Source organism: Monomorium pharaonis, chromosome 5, assembly GCF_013373865.1.
Source record: "Monomorium pharaonis isolate MP-MQ-018 chromosome 5, ASM1337386v2, whole genome shotgun sequence".
In the NCBI taxonomy this organism is placed as follows: Eukaryota; Metazoa; Arthropoda; class Insecta; order Hymenoptera; family Formicidae; genus Monomorium; species Monomorium pharaonis.
The window spans coordinates 29,296,541-29,309,385 of record NC_050471.1 but is presented as its reverse complement, the minus strand read 5'-3'; the positions used below and the strand labels follow the sequence as shown (position 1 = coordinate 29,309,385).

The 12,845-nt window shown below is 38.3% G+C and overlaps 1 protein-coding gene across 1 annotated transcript; it reads right to left on the bottom strand.

Annotated features, from left to right (window-relative positions):
- Positions 1-81: 81 nt before the first annotated feature.
- LOC105839397 (low-density lipoprotein receptor-related protein 6) lies at positions 82-12,829 on the bottom strand. The gene is made up of 11 exons (XM_036287654.1): positions 12,232-12,829; positions 10,329-11,087; positions 9,670-10,064; positions 8,822-9,456; positions 8,486-8,653; positions 7,753-8,037; positions 6,297-7,503; positions 4,738-5,191; positions 4,313-4,628; positions 3,857-4,077; positions 82-3,684 (listed from the first exon to the last, which is right to left on the bottom strand). The coding sequence occupies exons 1-11, from the start codon at positions 12,293-12,295 to the stop codon at positions 3,311-3,313; spliced, it is 4,878 nt and encodes a 1,625-aa protein (XP_036143547.1). The 5' UTR covers positions 12,296-12,829; the 3' UTR covers positions 82-3,310.
- Between the last annotated feature and the right edge of the window lie 16 nt (positions 12,830-12,845).

Here is a 12,845-nt window from a genome sequence, read left to right as displayed (position 1 = left end):
ATTAGATAAATAATTGGAGCGTAAATAAATCCGCTATTAAATATTCGCCCTGCGTTAAGAAGAAAATCCTTCGAGGAGGGATTTACGTTAACAAACAAGTTTATTCATTGTATAAATATGTTACATAATAGACTGCGCAAGAGGACGCACGCGCGCGTCAATTGCGAGGATGTAAAAATAATATAGGCAGTAATAATTTTTTTGTCAGTCTTTCGCGCGTGTGAAATGAGAATAATAATAGTTTTATTAATACTTGTTCTTTTATCTAAAAAAGGCCGTTTCGAAATCGCAATGCGAGGTAAAAGTCCTTGCAATCCGTTTGCGCATTTTGTACAGGCTGTGATACCGTCATGCGTATCATACAGAACTATCGTACAATTTATGGCACAGTTTCCCGAAATACGGCGACCGCGCTTGAAGCGCCAGACGAACGACGAATGCGAGATTCGGAAGTTAAAGATACAGAAGATATTTCGATGTTTTTGTCTCCACGAATGATCAAATAATAATTCTAAAAGAAAAAAGAAGAGTTTCTAATCAAAATGGAAGGCCATTCATAATGTAAATATCTCGAATTTTATACGATCAACAGCGGAGTTCTTTTGCACTTGTATTTCTTTACTAACGTGGTTCTTTTGCTTTTTTTCTCAAAGGAGGATGGTAAGAGGGCTAATGTAATACAAATGTAATACTAATGTAATATATGTAATACTAATATAATACTAATGTAATGTAATACTAAAGAAACAGCCATAAAAAAACAAGACGCTGGGAGAATGCAAACAAAACGTTCGCAAGAGTTGTAGAAGAAAATTTTACATATCTGATTTCGCATTCGTCGTTCATTCACTTGCCGTATACCCGCCGCTTTTACAGGAACGGATATGTGTGCGTTAACGATACGCCGTTTCTGCATTAACATGGTATATACATCGTATGGCGCACGGTTACAATGTAAACGTTCATATTCATTGATTATTGCTAAAAAGATTTCGACGCATAATCTCTGTCGCTACATCTAATGTCTGTGTATCTGTGCAAACGTATGTGTACATGTGTGTGTGTTGTGTGTGAAAAGACGGATATGATATGTTGTTGAACTCTCGTAAATATATTTCGCAAGATAACGATAACCATCGAACGAATGAACAAAATATTAACAGGAAAAATAGTAAAAATATCTTATGGCAGGAAGGCATTTTCTTTTCTTTCTTTGTCGCGCCTGCATACCCGTCGAAGGATTTACAAATACGATATGTATATATATATATATATATATATAAAACCGTCACCTTTTTAGAGCAAAGAAACGGAAAATGTCATAAATTTAATAATAAAATATGTGAGACGCAGCCTTTGGTTACTGCCACATTAATCAAATTAAATTATGAGTAACCTATACATTGCTGTTAACGATGATAATAGTAATAATAATATGATATACTTAGATATCACAATTAATACAGATAAATGCATGTCTACAAAGTATTTGCATATAAAAAAGGCATCTGCCAAGGCAAAATTTTTTTTCTAATGCTTATCTTTAAGGGTCATATACATTGGTTGTTTTTTGTTGCAAGTATGATGTAATGCAAACGTAATTTTATAGAAACTATGCTGAAACTAAATATTTACAAAAGTTGCTGCAATAGAATGTGATCTTTTCTCTGTACACTACAAACTATGAAAATGTATAGCAGGCACAAATGGTTTAGTAATTACAAATTGAACTCTGTTACGAAACACACCGAGCACACTAAACCTCATGTTATCTTTCCCCTGGTATAATTCAACATGAAAGTTCAGTTTACATCTTATGATTAAAACATTCTTAGCATCATAATTGTTATAATGAACATAATTAACAAATTAATATAATTAATAATTACTTTAACTGATAAAAATAATTAATAAATATAATAAAATAATTAATAATATAATTATTTAATCTTGGATTAAAAGTTTTTAATGCACGTCAAAAGATAAAACTGTAATATACTTTTTTCTTTCTCGGGTTCGTTTGTCTACGCGAAAATGATACGAGGCAGCATGTTCCAGTATGCAGAGTTCAATAGATTATTAATATACATATAAGTAAATCTTATGTCATGAATAATAATGTTTTTTTATCAGTCTAAAAATCTTGCCACTTATTGCTCTTGAGCTTAACGCATTAAAGGCCATTACAATAATTACATAATTATATAATTGTATAATATAATTATGTATGATAAAATCATATATAATTATATGTAAAATAACAAATATAATTATACTAACTACAATATAAATGTAAATTAAACTATGACTGTTTCTAATAGTCTTATATTAATGTTATCAAAATATAAAATTATTTCTTTGTGAATTTCTATTACGTTCCAAAATTAAAAATTAAAAAAAAGATTATATGAATAAAAGATTATATAAATAAAATTTTTTTTTTATAACAGAAGTTTCATCTAAAAAATGATGGTCTTAATAAGTTCCGAAAGAACTCTAGAAATTCTAGTGTATCGTCTCATCTAATGTAATAACTCTTATAAATTATTATCAAAGTTTGTTCACATCAAAAATTGAAAAATGTAAAACGAGAGATAACACGAGACTATCTCTTCAAATAGGATTTAGCTCCGGCAATTCTACTTGTATAATTAATCTTAGTTCTTCGTATGAATTATACACTAATTTTATGGTACTTTTGACGAAACTGTTCGTTAATATGCTAAAGAGAAATAAACAGCGAATTCAATTAATACACTGGTGCAGATTAAAGTTATATATGTGTGTATGTATAGTCTAGTTTATATGTACATCCAAACTATATATAATCTAAGTATTAAAAAATACATATAAAAATGTAAACATGAAGCGCTTTACGAATAAAGTTTATGAATAAAGTGCTCCCATATATTCTACTAAACGCTAATCCAGACATTTGAACTCAATTGCTTATTATACATACGCCTTTATATAAATCAGTGTACCACAGTCTTCAATATGTACCAGTGTGCACTAGCACATCTACTTGAATTCGCTATATAGCAGAAATATATTGCTTTAAAAACCAATATATTTTTGTCATATTTTTCATACATTGTTCCGTAAGAACTACCATTAAATTCTCAGTTAATAAGTATTGCCTAAGCGTTTTTATCAAAACTTCCACGTGATAGTCGATTTAAATGACCATAATATTATTAGTTATCATAAGATTTAAGTAATCGGTGACGACAGTGGCGATAAGAGAAATACTGAAGAATAAATGCAAAAGTAGAAATACCAGAGCGTTATCTCTACTTCAGAACTTTTCTCAAGGTACCGGTGACGGTGGTGGCGGTAGGGGACTGAAATAGGTGGACGATCTGGAACTCGGGGATGGCGGGCAGCTGATCGCTGCGTCGCTGTGGTAGACGGAACGTGGGGTAGGCGGCGGTGGAAACGGTTCGCTCTCATAACGATAGCGCGCTGGGTAATTACTGTCAGACTCGTCACAGACATCTGTGCTACACGGAGTCGGTGGTGGTGGTTGATTGATGCTCCGATAGTGCCGATACGGCTTGTAACGCGATGCGTTGCTGCTCGAGCAACGCGTCGAACTGACGATCGTCGCTGGACTCGGCGGCGGATTCAAAGTCTCGTGAGGGTATCCACCCGCGGAACTACCTCTGGTAGAACTGGACGCACCTGTAAGAACAGAGTATGGAAATTGTAAAAGGTAGATATAACAATGAATTCATAGTTCAGAATAAAAACTGCATATGAAAATATTATTTCTAAGATTCCAATAATAGATTTCAATATTATTTCTTAGATTTCATTCTAATTGGGAAGCTAATAACTTTCAAAGATACGTTACCTGTAATGTGACTGCGATCATAACTAGAGCCAATACTACTTCCATTCAACATGGACATTCTTACAGCTTCCATTCCAACTTTGAGGCCTCCAGGATCTTTTCTATTGCCTTTCTGCGAAACAAACATCGGCTTCACCATTCTATTGTTACTAGGTTTTGGTGATAGCGGATCTCCCGCTGAATCATGTAGTATGTCAGGCAGACCCTCATTTCCAGATAATCTAAAATATAATAATGAATTTTTTTGTTAATAAATTTTCATGCTTGCAAAAGATTTATTTTGTATATTAAAGATTATCTTAGTTATTGAGAGCTTTTTAAACTTAAAAGTTTTTTCTATAAATAAAAAAATATTATATATTATAAACTAACAAATATTTAAAGCTATACGATTTTGTGCGTGGTTATTTAATAAGTACAGTAATATCTTTTGTGTTGATTTAATGTGATAATTACCTTTTACGACAGTAATAGTAACTTAGAATGCTTGCTATGATCACAAATATCACTACCAAAATAGTAATGATGTAAGTCACTTTGCCGGATTCGTTGATACCAGGTCCGGCGTTCTGGCGATGCGGATTGTGCGCGCTGAGACATGTCGGCGGCATCTCGTCGCTGCCGTCAGCACAGTCGTCCCAACCGTCGCACAATGATGTCAATGGGATACAGACACCATTTCCGACACACTGAAATTCCCTGGCTTGACAGCATTGTGCCTCATCCGAGCCATCCAGACACTGCTGAATTCCATCGCATACCCAAGACAATTCTGCGTAAAAATAAATAATATATATACGGAGTAATATATAATGTATTTTTATTGCTTTGTATTTTTTCTTTTTATATTTTTTTCATTAAGAGAGAGAAACCGCGCTTACCGATACACTGATTCTGGCATTTAAATTGATCGCGAGAGCACGTCGGGCAGCCCAGCTCGTCGCTGCCGTCTGAACAGTCGGTTTGGCCGTCACACTTCCACGTGGCTGGGATACAATCCTTGCTCACGGCCGCATTCGGCGCGGCGCATGTAAAGTGATCATTTCCACAGACAGGCGCTGCGCGGCAGGTTCGACCGTCGTCAGACAAAACCAATGATTTCGGACACGAGCAGCGAGGCAACGTCGAGGTGGCCTCGTCGGCAACAGTACTGGTGCCGACGCAGAAGTGCGAGCAGCCACTGTAGTCGTTGAACGGGCTGCATACGTGCGTCTCCATGAGCGAGTCCTCAGGCATATTGATCGCAATGAGATCCGTCAAGACTACACGACTCGACGTCACATGCGTGCCTCGCCTAATACTCCCGTCAGATGTCTTGTTGACCCGTTCGATTACCTATTAGGATTCACATGAAATAAGCGTACAGATTCTCATATTAGCCTAATCTTCAATTTTATTATACAATTCTTGAAAGTGCAAATCTTTGTTTGCAGGTTTGAGACATTAACCCTTCAAAGCAGGGTATCGATCATGTAACTTTTCCCCTAGGATGGAATGTGAAAAATGAAAAATTTCACGTGAACTTTAATGATTTCAGCGATTATGTAACTTTTCGAATTGCTGAAATGTGAAATTTTTCACGTGAATGTTTTAGCCAAGGGATTTGTTGGCGAAAAGACGAAAATTTAGTAGAGTCTAGTAATTTCAGTTTTTCTAACTGAATATGGCTGTAGCTAGACTTTTCATTACATGTCAATCAGCAAGAAAGGTATAACCCAGGTATAACCTACTACATATTATATTAATATAATAAAAATGTGCGCGCGCGCGCGCGCGCGCGTGTGTGTGTGTGTGTGTGTGTGTGTGTGTGTGTGTGTGTGTGTGTGTGTGTGTGTGTGTGTGTGTGTTTTGATATACTACATAATTACTTTCGTAATTTATTAAAAAATTTATTACTCTTATAGAATTATATACTCGATCTAATAATGGCTCCATTCGGTACATGTACCAAACGATCGCTAAAAATCGCCTTATATGACAGAATAATGAATGTAATGCTTTTAAGTATTGAAAATTTATGGAAAATTTCTATAATATCAATTTCATATTTTTTATATCTATATAGGTTAACAACATATTGTTTCAATTTTCACTTTTCATGTATTTAGTTTTTAGCTATATAATCGCACAGGTTCCTGAAAAAGTTAACGTGAAATGAGACTGAGCGGAAAGTGAAAAGTAGAAAGTTTCACTTGAAGTTACATGATCGATGCCCTGATGTAAAAATCTGTAACTGTCAGTTACTGATGCTGGATTTGTAAGAGTAATTAATTTTTTTAAATTTTTTTAAATATACAATATAAATTGTATATTTAAAAAATAAATATCAAGTTTATTTTAATAACAATAATTTAAAATTTATAATGGAGGTCCAATATTCACCATCAGCTCTGGAAAATTAATTAGAAGATTCAGTAATGGTTACAAGATTGTCACTCACCTGTGTATCGTACCAATAGAGATAGTCAAAGAGAACAGATAAGAATGATGCCACGCCCTGCGTGGTGGCTAAGAGTTTGCGATCGCCACCTTCAAAGTTGGAGCATTCGATGTGTTTGCCGTACGCCCAGTAGATGATGTTCGTTGCGGTGTCTACTGTCAAGCCGGTGGGCTGTTCCGACAAATCGCTAGCGATCACATGACGCTCCTTGCCGTCCATCTTGCTGCGTACCACTCGCTTTTTACCTATGTCCGTCCAGAAGAGCAATCGCTGTTCCGAGTAAATTGCTATATGACGCGGCTTCTCGCCATCACCTTTCACCACGACACCGAGAGCCGAGCCATTGTCTAGCCGTGTGACATTGAGCGCGTCGTTCGACGAACATGTCCAAAAGAGCAGCCTCCCGAGTGGGTCCAGTGCAAGGTCGAACAGATGTCCATCCCCCCCAATAGACATCACAACCGAGCTGCTGTGCTGGGTCCGATTCTCCAAGGCACGACGAATCGTGCGACCATCGATCCAATAAACGTGCTGTGTCACCGGATCGAATTCAATTGCGCGAATGTTTTTCAAACCTTGTATACGTAACGTCACGTCCGCACAATCGTTCGTCTGATCGGGTAAATAGCGTGCGATCATAGTCTTCTGACTGTAGATCATGAAATGCCGCGGCGCTATGCAGGTCCGATTATCTCGCGCTAAATTATAATGCGTAGGACATGCGCATTTGTGACTGACGGATACACCGTCATTAGGACCCGGCAGAGCGATGCAGAGATGGCTACAATTGCCATTTGCAATCGCGCATGGGTTTGAGCCGGCCTGGCGCGACGCGTGAAACACCTTCAGATCCGTCACCGATGCCAGATTAGTGTGGATCTTGGTACGATTCGCCCCATTGAGCTTATCCGCTCTCTCGATGTCACCTGTATTCCAATCGGCCCAGTATATGTAATCTCGGTATTGTGTAACGCTGAACGGATAGACTATGTGACGCGAAACGATGGCATCCTTGCGTTGCGTCTGCAGGTCGTAACAGTCAATGGCAGGTGCAGAGACGTCCGCCCAGTACAATTTGCGCCCCACATGGTCGATAGTCAAACCGTTCGCTCGACCAATGTTCGAGACAATCACCTGTCGCTGTGTGCCATCTAACAAGGCCCTTTCGATACTGCCGGCACTGCCCCACTCGGCCCAATATAGATGGCTAGAAAAGACAATCAAATAAGATTAACATATCAATTATTTCTCTATAACATCGATTAATCTCTAAATCAAAAGCATTTTTATATAATTATTTTTATATAATTATTTTTATATAATTATTTTTATGGTATGTTTACTTTGTTAGTATTACAATTTTCTGAGTTTAAAGATATTTTTTAAATGTTTCTTCCAAATTTTTAATCAAGTCAACTTATTAGTTTCAAATAAATATAAAAGATACAAAACTCACCCTCTTTGTGGATCCACAGCCACGTTCTTAGGCTCAATAAGATTTTGCCATACAAGTATTTTCCTGCTGCCTCCTTCTATTCTCATCATCTCTATTCTACGCATGGCGGTATCACTCCAATAGAGATTGTGTGCAATCCAATCGAACGTAATGCCTTCTGGCGACTCTAAACCGAGATCAACTATCTTTTCAATGTCTGATCCATTTATAAAGGCACGCGTGATGGTTTTTAACTTAACATCCGTCCAATAAATGCGGTTTTCCGACAAGTCAAAGTCTATAGCGCTAGAATGAAAAAAATATATGTACAGAATGTTCAGCAATATATAAAAGAAAATTTAAACAGTGATTATAAATGGTAAAAATAGACAAAAATAAAGAGCAATAAAATTTCGATTAAGGTTTTATTTTGTTATTATAGCTGTTTAAATATTTATGTAAAACGCCTAAAATATATAAATGTTAAAATATTTTATTATAATTAAAAAACGAATTAAGCTTTCAACAAAATTTTTTATTCTTGATTTTGTAATTCTGAATATTATATATTCAGAAATGTTCTTGTAAAAAGTATCTAAGGTAAATACTTAAACATTTATAATTAAAAAATTAAGCCTTAATCACAATTTCGTTATTAATTTTTATCCTATTTTTATCACCTAAAATCACCTTCTTAAATTTTCTCCCATTTTTCTCTCAATTTTTTTTATATGGTCATTGCTCTTATACTAACCTGGCGTCTTTGATACCGGTAACAGGTATGATATTATCATTGTTAACATTCTCGATACTGATTCGGCCAAGATTTTCCCTCCTGGAAAATAACAGGAAAGCATCTGGCACGACACACGTGCGCTTGTCCTTGGTCAATTCGTAGCCCATCTGGCAGGCGCAGACGTACCTAGATATATTTTTTATATTAACAATTTTACTTTTTTTAGATTAATTTGCTCTAATATGCAGCGCAATAAAAAATATAATTCTTCTTTGTTTGTCACCTTAATCTTCTCAACGCAATATCAAATGAAATTTTGTAAAAAAAAATTTGAGCAACTTCACCAATGCACACCTGTTGTTAGGTCTGTTAAAACAGAGATGGCTGCAACCACCATTGTCGCGAGCGCACGGCGAATTGCTGGCATTCATTCGACCAAGATGCACAGCCTTAATCCCCATCACGTTTGGTACTTGGTCGACAATAATTTCGCGTTCGCCACCAGTGAGCTTGTGCGCCCGATCGATGCTGCGACGCTGCCAGTCGGTCCAGTACAAATAGTCACCCAGCAGAGTAAGACCGAACAGATGCGGCAGATTGTCGGTGATGACCTCGCGCCGATCGGTACCATCCATATTTGACACTTCGATTTTGTCAGTCTTCGCGTCACACCAGTAGATCTTGTTGCGCTCGAAGTCCAGGGCTATACCGTTCGGCCAGAAGATGTCCTTAGTAACGAGCAACGTACGCTCGCTACCGTCAAGATTGCTGCGCTCCATCTTCGGCCGCTTCTCGCTCCAATCGGTCCAGAACATCCATCCGTGTTCGGGAGCGACCGCAATTGCTCGGGGCTCGGACAAATCTTCGTTCACCAGCACACGCCGATATCTCCCGTCTAGCCGCGCTACTTCGATCCGATCGGTCCCGGTATCGGTCCAATAAAGATTACGGGCGATCCAATCTATCGCAATACCATCCGGATTCGCGATCTGCAAAGACGGAATCGAAAGACAGAAAATTATAATCAAATACAAGATAATGGATAAACACGACCGCCAAACTTATATCTTAAAGGTATTGCTAAGAAAGATAAAGATTGTGTAGTATATCTACCATAATATTTTCATGACAAATGTTTTCGAGATTAATGCAAAAATTATATTGAAGAAAGAGATGAGAGACAATCGATCACTTGTGCACACCTCTGTGGAAATCACGTTTTGCTGAGTGGACCCGTCAAGAGGGGCTCGCCTGATGGCAGTCGTTTTCTCGTCGCTCCAGTACAACAACTCGTCCACCGGATCGAAATCGATCGCGATCGCGTGCTTGATGCCGGTGAGCGGCAACACGAAGTTTGTGTAGTCGGGCGAGTCTAAGGATATCCGGCAGATTTCGGTTCGTTGAACGATCAGCAGCAGCTGCTCGGCCCTACTGGCGCATGTGTACTTGTCGATCAGTTTCACGCCCGTGGGACAGGCGCAGCTGTACCCAGATTTCTCCGAGCTCAAAAGACACAGGTGAGAGCAGTTGCCATTGTTGTGCCTGCAAGGATTGTCACCGCCCGGCTGCCTCTTCGCGTCCCAGACTTCAATATCACCTGAAAACGATATGTAATGTACGCATAAAAATATTACAAATATAAATAAATATTAGAAAGTCATAATGGGAAATTAATATCATATAAAAATACAAATCTAGTAAGCTACTTGAAATAAAGGCACTTGCATCGTACAGTTTTCGAGATTAAAAAATACGCATCAAGGACACAATTGACGTGATCTCAAACAGAACAGTGACTTCAATGTTTGCACTATCAATACAAACTACAATTAACATGTACAAGGGAAATAATATTTACTACCAGGTATGTATTCGCCGTGAAACAATTCACGCGGGTGCGACTGTGGCTGGTTGAGGTCGTACGAGTGGATGCACCAGGTCTTCCAGTCGGTCCAGTAGAGTCGATTGTTAAAAAACGTTATGGCGAACGGGTAGTCCAGGTCGTGGGTTACCAGCTTGCGCCTGTTGTGCCCGTTATAGTCCATCACGGCAATGAACCAGAGCCTTCCGTCCACCCAGTAGACAAGCTTATTCTCGTAGTCAATCGTCAGACCATTCGGCCAGAATATGTCATCGGAGACGATGATCTCGCGCGTGTTCGGATTACCGTCCATCGAGGCGCGTTCGATCTTTGGCACGTCGCCCCAATCGGTCCAGAAAAGGAGGCCCTCCATCGGCGCGAGGGCGATCGCCCGCGGTTGATAGATGTCCGTCCAGAAAAGCACCTTCCTGTTATAACCATCGATGCTGGTAACCTCGATCCGATTCTTCTCACCGTCCGTCCAGTACAGTTTGTCCGTGAACCAGTCGCAGGCGAGACCATCCGGCGATATCAGACTCGAATTCACCACCGTTATCCTCTCACCAGTGTGTGTGCCGTTATAACGCATGCACTGTATCATCTCCAAAACGCTGTCAGACCAACAGACCAGCCTGCGTTCATAAAAGAAGTCCAGTGACGCGCCTTCCGATAAATCCTTGACGATGATGTTGACCTTGTTGCTGCGAGAGATGTTGGCCACCCTGATGTCCTTGTGAGTGGCAAACAAAAGAAGAGAGCCTGGAAAGGAGATAACAGTAAAATCATTTTTTCCCCATCAAAAACAATGTATGTATTTATTTTTATTGTAAATGCAAAAAATAAAATTAAAAAGATACTAACAATAAAAATGTGGATAAATGATTTAAAAGAAGAAAGAAGAAGGGGAAAAGCTAGAAAGATAAAGCTGTATAAAAAGTATATTAACTAATATAAAAGTATATTAAAAATATAAAAACACTTTAAAATAAATTTAATAAACAGCACTTATCAAGAATATCTAAATGATACATCCTTAAAACAAGGACAGCATTTCAAGCTCTATACAAAAATAAACTTTATATGAAAAGAAGAGATAGACAATTTGGAGAAGAATTGGCCTGTTGGCCACATGGCCTATTCTTTTTTGCTGTACTGCTGCACTGGTGCAATAAATTAGAGTAAGAAAAAATATATTTGTCTGAAAGCCTATACAAAATGCCAGGTAACAGGCAATAGAAACAGGAAATAAAGAGAGAGAAAAAGAGAGAAGATCCTTTCTCTCTTTCTCTTTCATTTCTATTCTTATAGTATTCGTATACCTGTTGCCTGGCATTGTGTTTAGGCCCTTATTCTAACCTGTTGCACCAGTGCAGCAGTGCATTGAAAAAGAACAAGCCAACAGACTTACCATAATTATTATGCTAAAATAAAATTAAATATAACTAAAAAGTTAAGAATTGTCACTTTTCATCAAATTCCAGAGGAACACCAGCCTCAAAATTAAAATAAGCTCCGCTTAATTTATAATTTAAAAATCTTTGTAATTTATTTAAATATTTGTTAAAATATAGATTATTACTTGCACACGAATATATTCCTGCTCTGACGCTTCATTGCCCATTTATTATTAACACTAATTAAAATGGGAGCTTTCTCGGAGGAAATATGTCTATACTTTACAAAGCATAATAAACGTACCCATAAACAAACATACAAACGTTCAAGCCAAACATACACCACAACTGTGCACATGTCAAGTACTAATATCAACAAAATAAAAAAGGGTGAAACTGGAAAAGAATAGAAAAGAGGAGAAGAGGACGACAGGAGCCGCGTCTCAAAGAAGACATCCGTTTTAGAAAAGGAGAAAGAGTGATGGATGATGAACTACAAGAGAACCTACCATGGCAGGAGAAAACGGCGTAGCAGAGGAGGCAAGCAACGAGCCACGAGTTCCATGTGATCATGGTGGAGATTGGTTCTAACTGCGAGCTTCACGTATTCTCGATCGAGGGGGCGAGATCGCGTCTGCAGCCGGGTATCATCTCGTCGCCGTCGCGTGGATGATCGAATAATTCCCGAAAAACGACGAGATCACGGCGTCTGCCTTCCCCGTGTCGCCGGCCATTTGTGATGTGACGCGAGAGGACAGAGGAGTAGAGGACTAGAGAAGGCAAGGCGGTAGCGTCTCTCCCCGTCGGCTCTGGTGTTTCTGTGACGTTGCATTGCGCTGTTTTACCGACGTTCCTAAAAAAAACATGTAAACAAAGAAAACTGCCCCCCCCCTTTTTTTTTATGGACATCAGGGCTGCGTTCAGATTCCCCACGCGAGTGTTTCCAGGTATCATTTTATCCTTGTTATATATATATATATATATATACTGAATGTTAAACAAGGATAAAACTACATTTGAAGACACTCGGGTGAGGAATCTGAACGCACCCCTGCTGTAAGAGATGTGAAAGCTGGAAATGAAATATGTCGATTCTGAGGGCCTAAACACAATGCCAGGCAAC

Coding starts and splice junctions, on each gene's coding strand:
- LOC105839397 (XM_036287654.1), bottom strand. CDS start 12,295: ATGATCACATGGAACTCGTGGCTCGTTGCTTGCCTCCTCTGCTACGCC. Junction 8,654..8,821: donor TTTAACAGACCTAACAACAG/GTGTGCATTGGT, acceptor AAATATATCTAG/GTACGTCTGCGCCTGCCAGA. Junction 7,504..7,752: donor GCTGTGGATCCACAAAGAGG/GTGAGTTTTGTA, acceptor TGTCTTTTCTAG/CCATCTATATTGGGCCGAGT.